The sequence below is a fragment of the Mauremys reevesii genome, linkage group 2, assembly GCF_016161935.1.
Source record: "Mauremys reevesii isolate NIE-2019 linkage group 2, ASM1616193v1, whole genome shotgun sequence".
Classification (NCBI taxonomy): domain Eukaryota; kingdom Metazoa; phylum Chordata; order Testudines; family Geoemydidae; genus Mauremys; species Mauremys reevesii.
The window spans coordinates 92447516-92471286 of record NC_052624.1 but is presented as its reverse complement, the minus strand read 5'-3'; the positions used below and the strand labels follow the sequence as shown (position 1 = coordinate 92471286).

Sequence of the window (23771 nt, the reverse complement as noted above, 5' to 3'; positions counted from 1 at the left end):
GCACACTGTGACAATTCTGAAATCCACTCACGTACCGTCAGGATTGACATTTCTCTCTCTATTTTCCAATAGATAAGATGTTCCTCAAATATGGCTAGATGCAATTCATATACAATGACACATTATGGATCTGACTCTGATCTTCCACCAACTTTACAATGATATAATCCTGTTAACTTTAGTGGAGATACTTCTGATTTACACTGGAGGAAGCAAGAGGAGAATCAGACCCTTTCTCCTAATAATGGACTCTTATGCAGGCCTGAAAAGCTAAAGACCATTGTCCGGGTATGCCGGAAGAAAGACAGGAGACACTGGATTTCATTCAATTAGGCTGCAACTTTATTCCTAAATGTCCAGGAGTACCCGGCAGATAAAATTGTACAGTGCAGGTAATTCCATAAACATTTACACATACCCAAGAGGGGAGGGCTCCTGTCTGCCCTCCCTCTTTACCCATCCTGGTTCCCAGCCAGCTCACTGCTGGGACCTCATCCCCTCCTCAAAGGAAGGTTAAGGGGGGCGTTATAAAGGAGCAGGAGGGATGACTCCCTGACATATTGGTCATAAGAGCCCAGAGCCCCCCTTGTTTCCACTCCTTTAAAGAATACCTTCTTAACCAATCCATTTTATCTGATCACATACCCCTTCCCTACGGAGTACAAGCACTGGACATCCATCCCATGCTTACACAGTGAGCTGCAACATCATAACCTAACTCTGATTTCTTTTTTGCCCGAATCCTCCTCCTCACATCACCTTGGCTGACCTGGGGCTGAGGGAAAAATTCCTTCCCATCCCTCTGAGAAAGGTGTGACTGGCATAATGCCCACAGTGGATTATGACAAAACCTGGTATTTAACTACCTCCATAGGTGGGAGGGTACGTGCTGCTCTCCCTGGTCCGGGTAAAAGAGATCTTTTCCTGCACCAGCATAGACATATACAGTCCCCCTTTTCTTCTGGTCACCTCGGGGCGGGGGTGGGTGAGCACCCCCACTCTGAGCTGGTATGGAACTGGCGCCGCAAATCACTCCATAGCTCTTAAAGGGGAACACACCTTTTCCAACAAGCCAGACAGCACCCTCTCCGCTTAATGTTCAGTGAGGTCATTCTGTCCCACTGATTTTACACAAAACTCCCAACAAATTCAAGGGGAGATCTTTACCTGGAATGAAGGTGGGATATATTATTTTATAATATAAAACAACCTTACTACATCCTAATATTATAGATTTATTATAACCTGGCACAGCCTTATTAGACTACAGTAAAATATCACAATATATCATCTTAAGATAACAAGTCCTTATTATTGCTTTATAACATATTGATTCTTTCTGTAGGCCTAAAAGACTACAAAAATGAACAAAAAGGACTCATAAGTCATGCTAATTGTTAGCCCTGTGAGTCCTCACAGTGAGGAAATAAAGAACCACTTGGTGTTGTTGAGGAGGAATGAGTTATATTTGAATTTTTAAGGTGCATAAAGAAAATTATTGTTTGATTTTACTGAACAAGTGGCTTCAGGTAAGAAGTCTCTTTGGTATCTTTAGCAGCACCCAAAATTAGGAGTACATTCCACATACACACAAAAAGACTGATGATAAACAGAGAAACAATTAAAGTACCCAGAACAACTGATACTTGTTAGATGTATTTGATCTAATCCAAGGTGGCTTACCACCTCCTTTGGAGCACATATTTACATCTTTTTTACTTTAATGTACTTATTCCTATTATAGAACAATTCAAAAATTGGAGGTACGGGGGGAAATCATGTTTTTTTTTAATGATTAATTTCATTTACTTGTGTAAGTCAATCTACCAGCTCTAGTCTACTATGCTTTCCTTATGGATCAAAAAGCAAAATCATTTCACAGTCTTGAGGTTTAGTTAAACAACTGGATTTTCTCCAAATAACTTCAAGCCCTATCAGAGTTATACTGGCCAAGGATGTGATTGACACACTTGCAACTTTCAAAGATCTCAATATATCAAATACCCGTAAAGATTTTTTTTCAGTTGGGGAGGATTTTGCCTATGGGCAAAATGTCCATGGAAATCCCCCCAGCACAGCAGAACTACTGCGGTAATGCTGGGAGGTAGGGAAGGAGCTCATGGAGGGAGAATTTTATACTCTCTGAATATGGCAGAGCTGGCCATTGCATCCCTTCTGCATAAGCCACATCAGAGGGGTGCTTTTAGGAGCAGTGCCTCTGAGTGGGTGGCTTCTCTTCCAGTCCTGGCAGAAAGGCTGGAGAATTACCCCATATCATATCCACGGGTAGAGGGTAGGTTCCATCCTCTCTCCCTCCTGTATAGTTTCCTGCAAACCCTCTGTTTTACTGGTGTGATGGGTGGGCTGTAAATGTCATGCTTAAAGAACAATGATGGTGTTCTATGACATGAAATTGCATTAAAGTACTCTTTCTGTTTTCATCCACTATAATTTCCATTCCAGAAATAGGATTTAAAGAGAGGTGATGATTAGATTGCGAATAAGGCAGTTTGCTTAACTCTGACTTTTCCAGATGACACAATCAATTCAAGCTAATGAAAGAGTTGATGTTTTTCCAATTTTGGACATGTATGTAAACCATGAGATATATTTATGACTATTCTACATTTTCCATCCTAAGACAGAAGGGTGTATAGAAATTGCAGCAGCTGTTGCTGTATGTGTCACTCTGCGTAGGTGGATGTAGAGGGCACACAGAGAATGACTACTGTATGCAACACTGATCAGAATCTGGCAGGGATACCTGCGTGTGCTACAGCCACAGAAATAAGATGAACATGAAAAACGTCAAAATGGAGCATAATATTTTACGGGAATAATGACTGCATTTTCACAAAAGTGCATAAATGGAAAGGGACAGATTCTTATCTCTCTTTCACCAACTTAACATCAATGGAGTTAGTCCTGATTTATGCCAGCATAAGTGAGGACAGGATTATACCCATAAAACTGAATTTTATCACTCAAACGATTGTGTGTGATATTTTGCCACATCTGGGATTGTTGGCTGTAAATATACAATAAGGCCCACAGGTGAAATTGGTGATCTTCTGACCTGCACCAGAAAGTTACAAGTCAATTGTGGAACATAAATTGTAAGACTGTGCTATGATTTTGCATAGACTATGAGAGAAGAGTGAGAGAAGAGGAAATAAAGCCCACACTAGGGGAAACAGTCTGCTCCCAGACTGCACACAGAACTGAAATTGACTTTACTTGATATATGGACAAAGATCTAGGAAAAATATGGCCCTACAGAAAAGAGTGAAAGGAGAGGAACTCTGGGAGAAGAGGAAATAGACAAACAATCAAGAAAAGAAAGGGATGAGAAAGGCATGAGAAAAAAGGACAGAGTAGGTGAGACTAACAGGAATGACAAGAATGGTATGAAAAATTTAAAAATAAGGCTTTGGTAATAAAAATAGAGTACTGTAGTTTTTCTGATGTAAGTACTATTTTTTGAGAAATATAATTAAAGCCGGTCAGAATTTTTTCCCCCCATGGAAAATTTGACAAAAATGAAAAATTGTTTTTTGTCAAAGTTTTCCACAGACAAATTGATTTTTTGTCACAAAATCAAAATATGAACTATCCTGATAATGAAATGCCACCACTATGCCTCATGGGAGTTGTAGTTTAGGTGACTGATGTTCCCATTCCCCTCCATAGGCTGGTATTCGCTGGTTAGACTACATATCCCATGATGCACCACAGGCTCTCCTCTTGATGAGGGGATATCATGGATATAGCACATCATGGGAGATGAAGTCCAGCTCACAGAGGTGAATGGGAGCATAAGGTACCTGAAATACAACTTCCATGAGGAAACACTTCAGAATTGAAATATTTCAGTTTTCTATAGAAATATTTTGGGTTTCAGGCATCCAGTAATTTGATGAAAAATTGAAATTTTCATTGGAAAGCAGACCCTTTTTGTGAAGAATTTCATTTAGTCAATAACCCAATTTTCCATGGAAAAATAGTTTCAATCAAAATTTTTTGACCAGCCTTAATAAATGTCTGTACCACATTCTCCACTATTAAAGAGGTGTTCTATTTATATTTCCTTTGGGCCTCAGAACTAGTGATACTGTAATATTATTCCCTGCAATAACAGGCATGCATTCAAAAACAATTTATTAATCTTGCAGTGCTCTGCAAAACACACACCCTTACATGCTGGCATCTCACACCAAATCCTACTCACAATCAAGCTACACCAAAGCAGGCACACTCAGACCCAAACACTGTACCCACAGCCTAAATTTAGCATACACACAACAAGTACAAACACACAGCATCCCATTCTATCCACCCTCAGAGGGTCCAGTCTTGCAAATAGATTTATACACATAGACCTTCACTCCTATGTGGAGTTCTACACAGGAGTAAGATTTTACACAAGTGGATTTGACTGCAGAATGAGACCCATATTTGACATTTCAAAATATACTTATAACCATCTTATGTCTAGGGAGCATGTTATAGGGGGACTCTACAAACAATGCCCAGACGAACAGTGTGTTTATATGTGGGAAAGTGGTGTGGTATGATCACGCATTGTGCATCCTGAGCGTCAAACCTTCAGACAAGGAGAACAGCAGGGCACTGCCACTAGTACAGCCTGTGAATACTCATAGCTGTGGATAGGGCATGCAGGTGTACTGAATCCTACACCTGAGTTGGGACAAGGATTCCATCGCCACATCATCTTCCTACGTCCCCTGTGCAAGGCCCTATTCCTTGAGCTTTGCTTGTGGGACCAGAATTGCACTCAAAGTCCAACTTGTTGAGTTGTAAAATGCAGCCTATGACCACAGTTAATCAGGTTAAAAAGAAAGTTGATCAGTAGCCAGATTTTTATTGCTGATGTACCACAAACAACCAACAAATTCCTTGAGGAAGGTATATGTATTGTGACAGACCCAGACCGGATAGGTGCAGGAGTCTGGTAGATGGAAAACACACTGGACACTGGATGAATAGTTTTCTGTTTCCTGATTGACCAGGGCAGGGGCTACCTCAGAGCAGTCAGGAAGGTGCTAGAAGCAATTAAGTCAGGGAGACTCCATAAGACACCTGGAACCAATTAAGAACCGATTAGAAGCAATCAAAGGAAACAGGCTAATCAGATCACCTGAAGCCCATTTAGAACTGGCTGGGACTAGTTTAAAAGGAAGCCCCTTCAGAGAGGCTGGCTGGTAGGAGCTGAGAGTAAGAAGGTGTGTTGTGGGATGACTGGGAGAAAGAAGGTACGCAGTAAATGACCTGGAAGAACAAGCGTGGTCAGATACCAAGGAGGGTGCTAGGAGAGGCCGTTTGGGGAAGGGCTATAGCTCCGGTAGTATAGGAAAATTACCTATTGCCATTGCCAATTAGGGTCCCTGGAACCTGGAGAAGAGGGCAAGCCTGGGTTTCCCCCAACCTCCACCCTCCCCCACAAACGCTCCCTGAGAAGGAAGACTGGGACTAAAGAGGGTTCTTACACCAAACCCGTAGACTAGCCAACGATGAAAGTGGCTCAGTAAGCTGTAACCCTTGCCTCTAGGTGGGGAGAGAGGCCACACTGAGGGTCACAGCAAACCTCTGAGGCCAGCCTAACTGCCTAGAAGCGCAGGACCCCCCGAGACAAAGCTGGAGTTCTGCCACAGTTTGTATAGGTATATATCTGTATACACCCCCACCCCCATCTAGAATGTATATATATATATCTGGCAGAGGTGTGAGTATGTATATCTATCTGGTCATCCATCCATCCACACCCTTATACATATACATATACACACACACACACACATACCTATACATACATATATTGTCCAACAATTTGTTGGTTGTTTGATTACACACACTTATTTTTTGTACAAAATATACTTTTAATGTAGCATTCAGTCCCCTGGCCCACCATCAGTACTGAAATAAAAATACTATTCTATCAATTAGACTTAAATACATACTTAAGTGCTTAACACAATAGGGATGATACCAACTAACATGCTTAATATTAAGTTGATTGAAGTCTTAATCTCTCTGTGCCTCACGTCCCCATCTGTAAAATGGGGATATTTTCATCCCTCAGAGATGTTTTGCAGATACAGTATTGGTTGTGACACTCTCAGATACTACTGTGATGAAAGCCATAGGTACACACATTGGTGACCTTGCAGACTTCTGAAATCCTTAGTTTTATTGGAAGGTTACTACGAGTATTTTGTAACCTTATTCTACCACTCTAAAACAGCGATAATGGACAAAGTTGTTTTTACCCCAAAATTACACTACTATTTCACCCAAGTAATTGGCTGAAGGATTATGGAGAATGTCATTAGTGTGCCAGATACACAGATGAGCAACTGATGAAGAAATGAGAAAAACTGGCGTCATCAGCATCATCAAGAAAAATCAGATACTATGAAAAGCAAAGGAAGAGAGTGAAGTTAGACTGAGACACCATAATTTAGTGGCTATATTGAAACACAGAGAAAGAAGAGCATGGTCTTCATAAAACAACAAAGCAACAAGAGCACAGCGGAGAAGAAATGATTAAGAGCAAGTTAGATTTTAATGTGAGAGAAGAAAACAAGGGATTGCATGGAGTTGTGGTAATGAGGTGGGACAGTGGATCTGGTGGGAAAAAACTGCAGGAAGAAAACTTTCTTGGACTGAAATTTGGAAAGCAGATGTACAAAAAATGAACACAGTCCCATCTGAGAGCTGTCCTCAGCCTTTCAGCAACAGCTAATTTGGAACATACAGGCAAATGATGAGAGGTGCAGAATATGTAGGAGAATGCTGCCTTGCAGCACATTTTATCCTGTTGGAGTGTAGCAGGACCCCAGGGCACTAGTGCTGTAAGACACAATGAAATATTAAAAGTTCTGGCGGCACTGTAGACAAGACAAGACTGAGGACAAGTCAGACTACATACCAGATTTACTGAATCTGCTATGTAGAAGGAAATAGCAAGACAATAGCAAGAAAGTACATTAAATGCAAAGGTAACTATCTCACCTAAAGCAGACTGGAAAATAACACAGCAGCCTTAGCAGGTACCTCTATGTGCTGTGGGCGAGCAGGTGATCATGATAGCGCCAACTATTAGGAATACTATGTTAAAGTGATACATGAATTGGAGTGTGTTTTCAACACAAGTGATATATTTAGAACTACAGTTCATTGGCCAAGTTCTCCTGTCAGTTACATTGGTGCACACCCATGTAAGTCAGTTCTTCAGAGAAGAGTATTGTGATGGCTGGGGTATGCCCCAGAAAAGGCCCCATTATTGAGGTCCTCCAAGTATGGAAATATATTAGTGTTAACAGGCTGGTACAACAACAGCTAAGTGGCTGTTTTTTAAAAAAAAGACACACTTGTCAGTATGCTATGGATTTGGATAAAGTCCCTCACAAAAGGCTATTGAGGAAACTAAGTAACCAAGGGGTATGAGGTGAAATTCTGTCCTGGATTATGAACTGGTTAAGAGAGGAAACAGAAAGAGTAGGAACAAATGGTCAATTTTCTCATGGAGGGAGGTTATTATGGGGTGCCCCAAGGATTCATATTAGGACAAATGTTGTTGTATGATTTTAATAAACACCTGGAGAATATGGCGAAAAATGACCAGGTAAAATCTGCAAGTGACACAAAATGATTTAGGTTAGTACAGAAGACCATGAGGAACTCCAAAAGGACTTAAGATTCATGATTGGGGAACACTATGACAGATGAAATACAATATAGATAAATGTAAAATGAGGTACATTAGAAAGAATAATTTCAGTGACTCACACACACTGAGTTCCAAATTAACTGTAACAACTCAGGGGAAAAATGTGTGACAGTGGACAGCTCACTGAAAACACCAGCTCAAAGAGCATTGGTGATCAAAAAAGGAAACAAAATGTTTGATTGTATTAAGAGAAGGCCAGAATCATACCAAACACATTATAATGCCATTATATCTGTTGTGGATGCACCTCATCATTACTACTGTGTTCAGTTCTGATTACAGAATCTCAAAGAGGTTATTGCAGAAATGAAAAGGGTTGAGAGGAGGGCAATGAAAATGTTTAGATGCATGGAAAGAATTGTTTATGAAGAGAGATTAAAAACATGAGGCCTACAACAGGTGCACTTTAAACATTTTCAATGTTTTGAAAGGTATTACTAGTTCTAGTAAAATTCTCATTATATGTATAGACAACTGTATATGCTTAAACTGATAATATCTTTGAAAACAGTAAAAACTTTGAAACAGCAACTATTTCATATAGCTTGGAGAAGAAATGGATAGACTGTGACGTGATAGAGGTATATATAATAATGAATAGTTTAGAGCACATAAATAGGAAGCTTCTATTTATTCTCTTATAATAGAACAAGGTGACACCCAATGAAATTAAAAAGCAATATATTTACAACTCATAGAAAGAAACAATGTTTTGCACAACACATAATTAACCAGTGGAAGTCAATGCCACATGGTATCATTGAAGCCAAGAACGAAGCAAGATTAAAAAATCCATTAGACAGTCCTATAAACAACTAAGTCAACCACGGTTACATTAGATGGGCTAGAAAGTATATAAACAATATAAACCCTCATACTCAGAGCACAAGGTAATCACTAAAGGTACAATTTTCAAAAAGTTCTTACGTGACTTAGAAGCTGAAGTCCCATCAACTTTTAACTGGGACTTAGGCACTTTTGAAAATTTTACCCTCATTTAGAAAAGAAATTCCACTAAGAGTACTATATTTCAGACTTATTCATTGTAAGGTTTCTTGCATCTTCTGCTGCTGCACCTGGTGCTGACCACTGTCAGAGACAGGATACTGGACTAAATGGGCCACTGGCCCATTATGCTATGGCAATTCCTTTGTTTCTGTGGCTGCCCCTGGAGGGTTTTAATTAAAAGTGGCTATAGATTGGTTTTGGAAAGTCCGGTGGCTCTTATGAGAAAGTTGTATGACTGAATTTTAAAATACAACAGAATAATTTGGACCCACATTCATTTGGGATATAATCTAGAATTGGGTGAATAATGCATGAACATATTAATAGAATCACAGAAATGTAGGGCTGGAAGAGACCTTGAGAGATCATCAAATCCATCCCCTGCACTGAGGTAGGACCAAGAATACCTAGACCATCCTTGAAGAGTGTTTGTTTAACTTGTTCTTAAAAACCTCCAATGCATCTCAAGAAGTGAGCTGTAGCCCACGAAAGCTTATGCTGAAATAAATTTGTTAGTCTCTAAGGTGCCACAAGTACTCCTGTTCTTTTTTCCAATGAAAGAGGTTCCATAACCTCTCTTGGGACCCTATTCCAGTGCTTAGCTATTCTTATAGTTAGAAAGTTTTCCTACTATCTAAGCTAAATCTTCCTTGCTGTGGATTAAGCCCATTACTACTTGTCCTACTTTAAGTGGACATGGAGATCAAATTATCACTGTCCTCCTTATAACAGCCCTTCATATATTTGAAGACTATCAGGTCTCCCCTCAGTCTTCTTTTCTCAAGACTAAACATGCCCAGTTTTTTCCTCACAGGTCAGGTTTTCGAAACCATTTATCATTTTTTGTTCCTCTGGACTCTCCAATTTGTCCCCATCTTTTCTAAAGTGGGGTGCCTAGAACTGTACACAGTATTCCAGCTGAGGTCAGAGTAGGACAACTACTTCCCATATCTAACATATGATACTCCTGTTAAATACCTCAGAATGATATTAGCCTTTTTCACAACTGCATCGCACTGTTGGCTCACATTCAATTTGTGATCCAGTAAAACCTCCGGATCCTTTTCAGCAGTACTACGTCTAGCCAGTTATTCCCCATGTTGTAATTGTGCATTTGAATTTTCCTTCCTCAGTGAAGTACTTTGCACTTGTCTTTATTGAATTTCATTTTGTTGATTTCAGACCAATTGTCCTATTTGTCAAGGTTGTTTTGAATTCTAACCCTGTCATTCTGGACACCACCTGCAAATGCAAGGCATTAATTTAAAAAACGCAGAAAGAAGCTAACCAGGTACGAACTTGACAAAGGCTACAAAGATTTATGAACAAACTATTTAGCCAATCACTGTTTTCATTATTTGCGCAGCACAAGATGTGAATATGGTCGAATCAAATTTCCCTTTTGAATTTGAATAGTCACAAATAAGTTTTGCCGTATTGACTCTAAAAGGAACTGATGCATGCTCTGCAATCTGAAAAATCAGGAAGGTGCCTAAATATGAGCAGAAATATTTTCAGCTCAAAATACTTCAAGGTGTGAGAGTACCATGGTTTTATATAGTGGCACTGTGATAGTTCCTATTTCATTATCTATCCCTTTCCTAATGGTTCCTAACATTCTGTAAGCTTTTTTGACTGCTGCTGCACATTGAGCAGATGTTTTCAGAGAACTATCCACAAGATCTCTTTCTCGAGTGGTAACAGTTAATTTTGTGACCCCATCATTTTGTATGTACAGTTTGGACTATATTTTCTAATGTGCATTACTTTCTATTTACCACCATTGAATTTCATCTGCCATTTTGTTGCCCAGTTACCCAGTTTTGTGAGATCCGTTTGTAACTCCTTGCACTCAACTTTGGCTTAACTATGTGAGTAGTTTTGTATCATCTGAAAACTTAGCCACCTCACTGTTTACCCCTTTTTCCAGATTATTTATGAATATGTTGAACAGGATTGCATATATTTTTATCTCACAATGGGAACATATATAATAGAAATATATAATAGAAAAATATTTAAAATTAAATACAGTCACTGAGGGCTAGAGGCTGCTCTGAGCTACTGCAGTCTTTTTTGCTTGACTGTACTTGATAATGGACTCATATGTATCTAGAGTAAATCCAGAAGGCTAACATAGTTTATGTAACCATTCGTGGGTCTGCTGAAAGATTCAGAGGAAACCTCAGAGCCATTGTGAAGACTGACTGGGACAGCCATTGAATGAATAGTCAGATCCTACTGCAGAATAATATCTGATACAACTTGCAGAGTTTCCTTAACTGCTGTGTTTCCAAGAGGATGGAAAGGTGAATGATGAATTGAGATTGGCTGTAACCCTAGTTTAATACATCATTTTTACTTCACTGATTTATTTTTACACTCTCAAAACTTAAAAAAAAATGGTTTGCAATTTTTCTCCCCAATACTCTAAGAAATTTGAAAATTATCTACCAAATAGAGTATGGGTCTGATTTTCAAAGATCCTGAGTACCTGTAGCTCCCACTGAGTTTATATGGAGTTGTGAGTGCTCAGCTTTTCTGAAAATTAGCCTTTATAGCAGAGGAGTAGAGATGAGTTGAAACAAAATGTTGGACTGAAACACCCCTGGCCCGAGGGAAGGTTCATATCCACAGCCAAAAATTGTGACGGGTTCATGTCTGGCAGATAACAGGGTAACTTCAGTACTGACAGGGCCGCCCAGAGGGGGGGGCGGCAACTGGGGCAATTTGCCCCAGGCCCCATGAGAGTTTTTCGGGGCCCTTGCTCTGGGGGCCCCGGAAAACTCTCGCAGGGCCTGGGCCCCCAGAGCTTCTTCCGCTCCAGGTCTTCAGCGGCGGGCCGAAGCGGGACCTGCCGCCGAAGTGCTGGGTCTTCTGCGGTAATTCAGTGGTGGGGGGCCCCCGCCGTGGGTCTTCGGGGCACTTTGACGGTGGGTCCCGGAGCGGAAGGACCCCCCGCTGCTGAATTACCACCGAAGCGGGGGCCCCCCACCGCCGAAGACCCAGGCCCCCTGAATCCTCTGGGCGGCCCTGAGTACTGATTTATACCTTGTGCAATCCCATTTACTTTTCAAACAGCCAGTATTGTTACATCTCATTTGATTCTTTATCTGAGCATCAGCACTATCAACTTGTAGGACTAGGTTCTTAGACCTTAGCTCTGCTCCAATTGAAATCAATGCCAAAAATGCCACTGACTTTTGCTGGGGGCTTTAGGTAAAAGCTTGAAGGCCAGTAGAGGGAGCACAAACACACAGAACTATTTTTCTGTAGCTCCGATCAAAATAGCGATTTTATAGTATTTTTAATTACCGGTAATTTTGTATTAGGTTTTTTTACATCCGCACTGAGGAGGACATTCGACATCAGCTTACCATAGATTTAAGAAAGAGATTTTTTTTAGTGCTGAACTACTCGGGGCAATCCACTGAAATTCTGGAGTTTGACTGAATAAGGTCAGTGGGATTGGGCCCGGAGCTGCTGATCTTTTGAAAAACCGTTAAATAAATCTTGAAAAAATATTTGTTATTTCGCCTTTGAAAATAAAATCCCTCCAAGGACTCATTTGCTTTCTTTGAAAGATTCACCTTCCTCCTCAATAGAACTTGAAGCAAATACATGATTTAACATATATCTGTGTCTCCTTCATTTATTGGTAGGCAATTTATAGTAAACTCTCTTTATTTATATTGTACAAGATGTCGCAGTTACTCAACTGGTGGAAACTGTCATAGCTCCATTGCCTTCAGTGAAGCTGTGACAACGTACACTAGCTGATGATTTGTCCTTGTGTGTTTATGGTGCCCACACCAAGGCACTTGGGCAGGATGAACCACTGACATACAATATGGTAAGACCAGATAGCGGCTCTTCAGCCATTGGACTGTCCCATTGCACCACCTAGCAACAGTTCATAGAGGCACTGTGCTTCTTCTCTCCATGTGAGGCTGATTCCATCAGCATTGCAGAGGAGGGGATGAGGCCCTGGCTCCACTGCCGTCCATCCCTTTCTCTCCCACTTTGGGGGATCTAGTACCACAAGCAGCTCTAGCTTGAATGGGGTCCCCCTCTGCAGCAGCCAGCCAGGATTCCATAGGAACCTGGCTCGGCAGAGTTGTGATGCTTTTTAGACCTCTGCTAACAGGCCTCTGTGCTCCATGGTTGTCCTAAGATCCATGGATCTCCCAGAGGATCTCAGGAGAGCAATAGATTTTGTGAGTCTCACCCCCTGCCTTCTCCGGGAGGGAGGGAAAGCCCTGCTCTCTCAGTGGGACAATCAGAAGGAAACCGAGGGATGAAACCTGCTGCATTTCCTAACCCATATGCAGATTTTCCACTGCAGGGGAATATATGGCCTGTGCTCTTTACATTCATCTGTTACTAAACATTTAAGGGTGGCATTTTAAAAAACACTCAACATTGGCCTAACTCCGCTCCCACTGAAGTCAATGGGAGTTTTACTAGTGACTGCAATGGGAGTAGAGTTGGGCCAATGCTGAGCATTTTTGAAAATTCCTCCCTTAAATGACCAAAGGAGTAGGCTGGCAAAAGAAGGTGCAGCCATATAAAGGTATGAGACCTAAGAAAAGAGCCATCTTAGAAATTCATTAGCTCTTTAAATCTCCAGCTAAACAAGGCACAATTGAGATTAATTTGTAGTTCACACTATCCTAGAGTTCTCACAAACATGGGACAGCTAATTAGTGTTTGGGGTAGGGATAGACTTATTGGTGTTTAAAAATAGACAAAGGTTCAATAACAACACCACCACGACCACCACAGTAACTTGACTATTGAAATGACTGACCCTTTCATAATATGACTTCTCTTGGCAATCACAGCTTGATATCATTGCACTGCTCTGTTCTAGACTTGGCTTTTCCTTTTTCAGATGAAAATTTTTTGTATCAGACAGCATTTCATTCTTTACAAACATGGTAAGAACTAATTAATCTTGCCTTTAGAGCATTAGAAAATCATGAGGATTTAATGAACTATAGAACCTTTTCTGGACTACATGAGGTTGCTACATCCATCCTCAAATTTGTGGATTGCATGGTACATTATACTGAATGACATTTTTTCACTGCAACCTTTCCCTTGTTTTTCTTTGTGCATACACTCATATATATATTTTAACTGAGGAAGTTAGTGAATTGCCTGGGTTTTTTTTTAAAGGAAAATGAAACTTGCTATATTTTTGAAATGAACTATTATGGAAGTACCTGCAATATAAGTCACTACATTCAGCTTTAGACAACAATTTTTCCTTTCAGAATAACACATTACTGGTTGAAGTACTTTGCTCATAAGAGAGAAAAGCGAAACTACTTCTTTGAATCTTTTCCCCTGCCTGAATGAGTCTGAATATAATTAAAATATACCTTTCATTCCGTGAGACAGAATGGTAACAAAACAGGGAACTCTGAAAAAAGGCTATGAAAGTGAGTAAGGAGCAGATGGTTATTTCTGTTGCGGCTGTTTTTGAAATCACTGAAGCTATAGATAATTTACCTGTTGGCCTGGTTTGAGTGGTGATAGTGTTATTCCCTGGGTGTTGATCACTGGTAGTATCTGGTTTCCAATGACTGTAGCAATGATCTGACCCTGGGCATTGGTCAATAACTGTGGGGTAATTGGCTGCACCTGAAGGCCCTGAGCTCCTCCTGCTGCCTGATTGGATGGGACTGGATTAGGCATCAGTGGAATTGTTCCAATAATCTACAAGAAACAAAACAATAGGTAAAAATCTACACATAACACAAATATTTATTATATATTATTACTTGTTTTATATATATGCATTTTATATCAGGTAAACCAAAGACTGTCTTTTTTTTCCCACAAGTTCACTTTTCATCCCAAATTGCTCAATAAATGATAGGCTTATGCCTGAAAAAGTGCTGAGCACCCTTGACTCCTGTTGATTTCAGTGAGAATTCTCTCTCTCTCTCTCTCTCTCTCTCTCACACACACACACACACACACACGCACCTTCAGTGATCAGCAAAAAGCAGGCAAATTCTGGCTGATGACTAAGCAGCACAACACAAAAATTGGGGAGGGGGGGCACTGACATTTTGACTAATAAAATGGGCAAAACCTTGCATTTATAAAAAGTGACAAAGGGAGCCAAACTTGGAGGGGATGAAGAGAACAGAAAGAGCTGCCATACTGAGTCAGACCATGTTCCATCTTGCCTAGTATCCTGTCTTCAACAGTGGCCTGTACCAGAGCTTCTGGGAGTGATTCATTCCTGTCTTCCACTCCCAGCTTCTGGCAGTCAGAGCTTTAGGGTTGCTGCGAGCATGGGGTTGTGTCCCTGACCATCTTGGCTAATAGCCATTGATGGACATATCCTCCATGAACGTATCCAGTTCTTTTTTGAGCCCCAGTGTACTTATGGCCATCACAACATCCCATGGCAATGAATTCCACAGGTTAGTTGTGTGTTGTGTGAAAAAATACTTCCTTTTGTTTGTATTAAACCTGCTTCCTATCAATTTGGTCAGGTTACTCCTGGTTTTTGCATTGCGTGAAAGGGTAAATAACACTTTTCTATTCACTTTTTCCTCATTATTCGTGATTTTATAGACCTCTTATCATATCGTCTCTCTTCTAAGCTGAACAGCACTAATTTTTTTAGTCTCTCCTCATATGGAAGCCATTCCATTTTCCCTAATCACCTTTGCTTCTCTTCTCGGAACCTTTTCCAGTTCCACTGTATCCTTTTTGAGATGGGTTGACCAGAACTGGACACAGTATTGAAAGTGTGGGCATGCCATTAATTTATATACTGGCACTATGATATTTTATGTCTTTCCCCCCCGTTTCCTAATAGTTCCTAACATACTTTGAGCCTGTTTGACTGCTGCTGAGCACTGTGTGGAAGTGTTCAGAGAATTATCCTGGGTGACTCCAAGATCTTGCTTGGGTGGTTATAGCTAATTTAGAACACATCATTGTATAAAGATAGTTGGGATTATTTTTTTCAGTGTGGACTTATCAGCATTGAATTTTGCCAATTTTGCTACGTTATTCATGTAGCTGAAGTTGCATAACTTAGATCGATCCCCCCACCCTAGTGTAGACCGGGGTGTTTCCTATCTTTCAGCCAGTTACTGCTCCATGAAAGGACCTTACTTCTTATCTCATGGCCACTTACCTTTAGTACTTAGTACTTTAAAAGCCTTTGGTATAAGGAGTATAAGTTACTATAAGGGTTATTTACCCATCACTTCAGAGTCTTTAAGGTCCATAAGAAAAGACTGGGTCTCAGTTTCTGAGGTCTCATCTGAAAGAGCCACACATGGTAATCTGCACTGAACTCTAGTCAGATACCTCAGAAGGAAGAAGGACTGAGTGGACCCCTCTTGCATTTGAAACCTGAGCTTAGAGCAGAAATATTAACATGCCTGTAAAACTGAAATACAGATAAGATGACAGACGTGTACTGAATGAAAGGCAGCAGGATCTTTTCACAAATATAGCACATAAATACACCTCAGGTGAGGCTCATTTAAAAAAAAAGTTTTTCAAGATACTGAATGGCCAAAGTTATCTTCAGCATGAACAGGTGCAAATCCCACTAACTTCAGTAGCTATTTTTAATACATCAATGGAAAATAATACTAATGCCACCCTAGTGCTTATATAGCACGTCTCATCTGTAGATTTCAAAGTGCTTTACAAAGGAGCTCTGTGTCATTAACTTTTATGTGGTATAAGTGTGGTATAAGTTTTAACACAATTCGCTGTAAAAATAGCTTAAAAATTGCTTAGTAAGAATACCAGTGGCTTGATGGCCAGATCACAGAAATATTATCTGGGACAGCAAGACAAGGGGAAGACCCTGGGTCTATTGAAAATTAAAGGGGATACAACATGTGAGTTCCAACAGAGAAGAATGACAGGCCTCCATCGACTGTGCTTTGACATATGACTCAGTGGCATTCAGTTCTGTCCAGGGTGATGCTGACATGCCTTCTTTCTTAGACTAAACATTCTGGGAAGAAATCAGGGGTTGGAAGCATGGGGTGGGAAGAGCAGAAGGATTAAGAGGAAAATTGTAGTTCTCAAAATGAAGACAGAAGAGAATGTGAAAGTTACACCCTGAACTAGCTTTTCTGTGGGATGGCCAGGTGGAGTATTCAACCCACGAATTTGAATTATATAATGACACCAGGGTACATTTTACATGCTCAAAGCACTGTACAGATATTATCTAATTTAGCCGTACTACATCCCTGTAAGGCAGATAGTTAAATAACCAGAGGGGGAAACTGAGATGGAGAAGTGAAGTGACCAGCCCAAGATCAAACAGCAAATTATTGGCAGAGTGAGACTTTGAACTTAGATCTGCTCCAGCAGTGCATCTTTCTCCAGACTACACTATTTCAGGCATCCTCATTTGAGCTGCACCTATGCTACAGTCTCTTAGAGGATGATAGTTCATTAACCAGGGAGATTAATTTGAATAATTAGTAGACCACAAGCTATTTTAAAGGGTCTGACTTTCATCATAATTAAGATAGCATAGAGCAGAGCATATCAGCCTGCTCATATGTCCTGCAAGGTTTATGGGCTATACAATATATTCTTTCACTTTCAGCAAGTGTTAACAAATGGGAAGAAGAACCCTTCTTCACTTCATCAGCAGAAACTTTGCATAGGGATCTCATCACTTCACCATGTCAGTAAAGGACATGGCCTTGAGATGTTACTGTTGGGCTTATAACTTTAACCAGGAAGGTTTGAATCCCTGTAAGGCAAAAAATGCTGCTCTGGTTTATCACTAATAGGTATGTTTGCACCCACATTTAAAATGCATTTCTTGGATTGCAGCTGGACATTAATAGACAGACAGTGCTGAAGACCACACTTTTTAAGGTCAGAAGCAGAAGGATACCGATGTGTGTTAGTGAGTGTCACACCCTACTGTACTTTGTGCACTGCACACACACAGCCAGAGACAGAGTGGGGAAAGGATACATAGTACTGAGCTACCCTATAAGTTTAGGCACACAAGCATGTTGAGGTGTAGGTGTTATGATACAGTCTTTAACTACATGATTCTAGATTACTTTTTCCACAGGATTTCTGCCTTGCTCTGTACACAGGATGGATAGTGCTCAGGGAATGAGTCAGCCATTCAGTGTTTTTATCCCGGTCATTCAATTAGTGGTCCTAACCTATTTACTGCATACCTTCTAAAGCCTGCAATGAATACAGAATTATTCACTTTCTCATGGCTTTTTTTTTAAATCACTATAGTATTTGAGTTTTATCATAAATATTAATTATTTTGTCTCCATTGCAAAATAAGAGAGCATTATTATCCCCATTTTACAGATGGGAAAAAAAGAGACTTACCTCAGGCCGCAGAGTGAATCAGTGGCAGAGTCAGGATGAATCCTTATGCTCATTCCTCCAGGCTATGCTACCTTTAGCATCTTTAGGCTATTGCATACAAATTTTTGCAATTCTTTTGCTAACACAAAGAAAGGATGCCAAAGAGCTGCTGCTTCCACCCTTGGGCAGGGGCAGCTCTAGGGATTTTGCCTCCCCAAGCATGGCAGGCAGGCAGGCTGCCTCGGAGGGTCCGCTGGTTCCGGCGGTGCTGGCAGAGTGCCCCCCGCGGCTTGCCGCCCCAAGCACGTGCTTGGCGTGCTAGAGCCTGGAGCCGCCCCTGCCCTTGGGGTGGTGGTGGTGGTGGCTAATTGTGCACATATTTGCACTTCAGCTATGGAACTGTGTTTTTGTTTAAATGTATAATAATAGTTATTTCCCAACAGTGGATCTTTTCTTATTGCCGCTGTTACATTTATTGGGGTTTGAAATTTGTTTAAAAGTGACTATTATGTTCTAAAACGTATCATGTGTTGGATTTTTATTATTAGTTCTTATCCAAGAAGCATTAATCTTCAGTCAGAAACAGGCATGCCACCTTGTTTGGCTGCTTCCCCAGCACAGCCAAAGGCAGATGGCAAATTGTGGCAAAATGAATGGTTTAACATCTGCCTTTGTCTCTGTTCAGAAACAGCTGAGTAAAGGCAAAGACAGGCTTCATTGGGCTGTTTCTGATGTAAACTAAAGGCTGCTGCCAAGCAAATGCTGCTGCTCATTTTGAAAACTGGTTGTGAAGTATTAAAGAACGGAAATGCTGAGATTTTTTCAGTAGCAGGGCCCAAAAGCATTTATCGCCTGGCTTTATTAGTGTGCCACATTGCACTTGAAAAACGTATACAGTTTTGATCTTTTAATCAATGGAAAAGCTGTTCTAAAATCCAAAATCATATGTACATAAAAGCCATTTAACATCCCAAACCACAAGGAGAATGTGTGTGAAAAACGTACACTTAAAGTAGTGAGAATTGCTAATTCGGTTTCAGGGAGGAGAGATGGCCGCTAATAAAACAGAATGAAAACCCCAATATTGAAAAGACAATACAGTGTAACTGAACACAAAGCAGCTTTATTAATAAACAGAAATATTTAAAAAGAGAAATAACAATTATTTTTAGAGTGGAGCTCAATGCTGTATATTCTTCCTGGAGTTCACAAGGAACTCAATAGTTGTCAGATGGTGAAATCATCATGGTTTGCAACAGGTTGTGTAGAAAAGGACTCTTGCTCTGCGCTAGTCTTCCAAGGTTCAAGCAAACCAAGGTCAGTGGCCAGAAGGGCTCTTATGGCTAGAAGTGAACAGCAACAGTCAAAATGTCTTTGCTCTTGGATGTGAAACTCCTGTTTCCAATTGCTAGAGGTGATCGGTACCTTAGGGAGCACCATTCCCCAGCTGTGGAAAATTGGTCTACTAGCACCAACATATTTATTGCTCACGTAGCAGCTAACTCATAGTGTCTATAGAATTCACTGGTGTGGTTGCTAGTAGGCTCTTTTTCTTCTCATGTGATGCCTGGGTCCATGTGTAGTCTCTTAACCCAGCCAGCCATAGCATTCTCCACACCATCCAGGGACCCATCAGGTCTGCTCTGTGCCAAAGACTGCACAGAAGGGGATGAAGGAGTCTATGTCACACTGATAAAGCCCTCCTCTTGCAAGCCTTCAGTTCATTCTCAAAGATACATAGTGATAATGGTGGCAGTTCCCATATCTCATCCTATCCTGGTAATCCTCAGGAACTATTTCATCACCCACCAAGAGCTCTTTGGGTGCCACTGAATAAATATCTACTACATGTGTGACTTTGGTCTGTTCCATGCCCTGTGGTGGATCTGCCTGGATGCAGGGAAACACCACACTTAGGAGCTTCGTCTGAAAGGTAACGTGTCAAGGACATTAATGTGTGCCAAAAGATAAAAGCAACAATGATACAAAACAACCCTATCCATCAGCTCCCCCATTCTGATAACACACTTTCTCCAACTAGCTTGGCTAAGAAATATGATGTGCCATGCACACCAGAAGAATAAAATCCATTGCATGGCCACTGTACAGTGAATTATATTATCTCCTTACCAATGGCATTCCAGAGTAGCTTGGAAATGCTTTAGTCATGTTGTGCTTCCTTGGCAAGGCCTGCATTTTCTTGCTGACTTCATTTGTTGTCTCCTTTGGCAGATCCTTGGATTTCCACCTCCATCTCCTTAGATTTCCACTGCAGCTTTAACTTACCTTTGCTATCTGTGGAGTTAAAAGTAACTTATAATTATTAGAGTGCAAAATAGCACCAACAAATATTGCCAGCCAGTATATAAAGGCACAAAATATAATACATTACTTTCCAGCTTCATCATTTCAGTTCCAAACATCCATCACTGTAGGTTTTCTTCAAGTGAGCTCCTTGTCAATCCTTCGCATTGCCTCTGAGGTGTCTGGTATCAACGATGTCTGAGATAAAATCATCCACTCAGTGATACAGACTTTTTAGCAGGAAGATGGTGAAATGTTGTTAAACTAAAGGTAGTATAGCAAGATGATTATCCACAAATGTGCACATTCTATAGCTGGTCTTCAATTTGACGATCCTCAGGCATGAATCAGATGTCCATATGAATACTTTGCTGGCCCATTCTGCAAACAGTTCAATGGCCATAACATAGTTAGATAGCTTTTGTCATCACAACTTTGTGGTACATGAGTCCTTAAGCTCTGCAAGAGGTAACACTGCAACACATATGATTCATTCTCTGAGACACATATTGGGAGTTAAAGTATCATCTAAATGAATTTCCTTTCTTAGCTTTTGAATGGAGAAAACTGTTTGTATTCAGACAATAACCAAAATAAGAAGGGTCATCAGCATCATGCTGCACAAGTTAAAGGCATATCTTATCTTAGGTTACATTTCTGCAACCCATTAAGAGAAGAATGAGAAAAGCGGAAATGAGTGAAATGTATTAGGGATTTTAAGTTACTGAACATTTGCCAGTCACTTTAAGCCTACTGATGGTGGGACCAACAGGATAACAAGACATCTCATTAGCCAGGAATCTGTGCCTATTTGTTTCAGTGTTTCAACTTTGGGATTTTGAATTATTCCAAGTACACTATAAGACCAAAAGTATGTATGAAATATGGGAGGAAGAGGTAAGTCCTTGTAATCTACGGTACACAGCACAATGTTTGATTACAGTATGATGCATTTACTACAGGTTAATAAATTGCCTTCAGAATCTGTTTGCATTAATAGAAGGGTTCTTTCCTGAAAGTCACTGTCCCATGATCATAGATAGTTTGAGAGAGTAAGGGACAGAGTAAAGCAGGGTGAGGATTTTGAGGTGACTCTTTTGGACTCAGTAAGATTCACATATCCTTAGTTACATCAACTCTATCAGTATGTATGGGAGTCTATCTTATTGTGTACTTTGCATACTGAAGATCTGGAAGGTATAAGATGTAAGTTCAAGTCAATGAGTGCTACTGGCACCTTTTTCTGGCTCCTCAGTATGTAAGTTATACTAATATAGACTTCCTTAAAGATCAAGAGAGTGGGTGTAAAAACTAAAGCAGTCTGACTGAATCTAACAGTGTCTACTGGAGTCAAAGAGATGATAGTTTATATCACACATATTTGCATTTGAAGCTGAGAAAGCTTGAAAACATGATACAACAGAATGCTCTTCCAGAGAATGGGGCATCAGATAATGAAACTACAGCCAAGCATCTATGAAAGTACATCTCTGGATTGTCATTGCATATAAAGAATTATGGTTTTCAAGGCTGAGCATTGTTCATATATCTCATGGTAAGTATCATAATGGAACACTGAGTTTGACATTCCACCTTCCTACTTTTGCAGCAATTTTTTTTTAGCAAGTAGTGTTTGTACAGTAACACTACACTGTACAAAATTTTGTTTTTCATTGAAGCAGGAATGATGTGCTGAAATTATTCTCAAGCAAATATAATGATGCTCTGTTAAAGGGGAGATGTCTGTAGTCAGAGAAATGTCTCTTCTCATCAAACACAGTTGGGGTTTTCACATAGCAAAAACTTAAAGAAATAAAACAGACCAAATAAAAGTCAGAAGTTATGTAGGGTTTCTGTTTAAGCTGGTTCTCAGGAAACAGTTTATTGAACAAATGTAGCCTCTCTTTTTGTTATAAGAATCTGAATTAGTCATAAAGGGTCTTTAAGGGCTTGATTTCCAGAACTGCCTGAGCACCTGCTGAATTCAACTGGATAGCTGGGTGCTAAGAACACCACACCTGTCGGTTTCTACAAAACTGTTCATCATTTAAAACTCTTCAATGAATGGCTAATGCAAATGCATTTCAGCATATGGACTGCTTGCAAATTATTGCTGTGATTAAGTATTTGCTATCCGTAACTGGCTGTTTTAACTGTCCTTCGGTACCGGGAGCCTGTAAGTGAGTGTGGCCGTGTGGGGAGAGTGGCTGACATGGGTGTGGTGCAGTATATGGTTCCCCTGCAGCAAGCCTTACTGAGGGAAGGAAGGGAGCATTCAATATCCGTATAGCTAGACAAGGCGAGTAAGGTGGCTTCAGCAGCACTGTGAAGATTTAAAGAGGCAGCACTCGTGTAACAACTGATAATGAAAACACAGTTTCACGGGCTGCAACACCATGGGGTACCAAAATTAACATATGGACACATTTGACAGTACATAGAATGGTTGGAGCAGTATTTTGCGCTCCAAGACACTCTACAAGAGAAGAAAATGCCTGCACTGCTGAACTCTATGGATGGCAAGACATACCGTCTATGTGGCAGTCTGATGTCTCTAGACAAGTCATGCAGCAAGACTTTTGATGAGTTAGTGACAATATTACAAGAGCATTTTGCAGAAAAACCCTGGGAGATAGCTGAGCACTTTAGATTCCTTAAGCACAGCCAGCAGGAAGATGAAAACATCATGATGCATTGAGCTACACTACAAAGATTAGCAGAACACCGCAGTTTTGGAAATACCCTCCAAGTTGCTGTGAGGGATCAATTGGCATGTGGTATCAGAGATGAAGCAATCCCGAAGCATCTTCTAACAACAACCACTTTCACATGCAAGAGAACTATGGAGATAGCTACTTCTATAGAGGTTGCTGACACAGTCAAAATGAGTTTCAATCAATAGGTAAGAGTAGACACTCTACACCCAAATTGCATTATATTCCAAGGTGAAAAGACAAGACAAAGTCACAGGGAAATTGCTATCGCTGTGGCAATGGTGGATTACAGTGCAACTGACTGCTGTTTCTGGCATGAGGCCATTGGCACTGTGGCAAAAAGGGGCCCATTCAAGCATCTGCAGGTCCTCCACAAAGAACAAAACACCAAATGACAAGAAGAAGAGACCAGAAACACACCATAAGATGCCCGTTTGAAAGCAGAAGCTGATAACAGCAAGAATGACGTAGCCAAGTTAAGCAATGCATGCCTTGAAGTGTGTATCTGGGAGACACCTGTGGTGAATGGTAAACCCCTTATGATGGAGCTGGACATGGGTTCAGCTGAGTCTGTGATTCCACAAAAAGAATCCCTGGAAACCTTTAGTAAGAGCAAGTTGGAATGGCCTCACATTATGTTA

At 40.5% G+C, this 23771-nt stretch overlaps 1 protein-coding gene across 8 annotated transcripts in view; it reads right to left on the bottom strand.

Moving 5' to 3' along the window:
- POU6F2 (POU class 6 homeobox 2) overlaps positions 1 to 23771 on the bottom strand; it is a 337461-nt gene that overhangs the window by 16904 nt on the left and 296786 nt on the right. For all 8 annotated transcript variants that reach the window (XR_005594145.1, XR_005594144.1, XR_005594143.1 and 5 more), the window contains one exon: positions 14276 to 14482. Coding sequence is in view for 3 of the 8 variants with exons in the window: in XM_039524933.1 (XP_039380867.1) it covers positions 14276 to 14482 (207 nt within the window). In the remaining 5 variants the exon portion in view is untranslated. The remainder of the gene's footprint in view (positions 1 to 14275; positions 14483 to 23771) is intronic.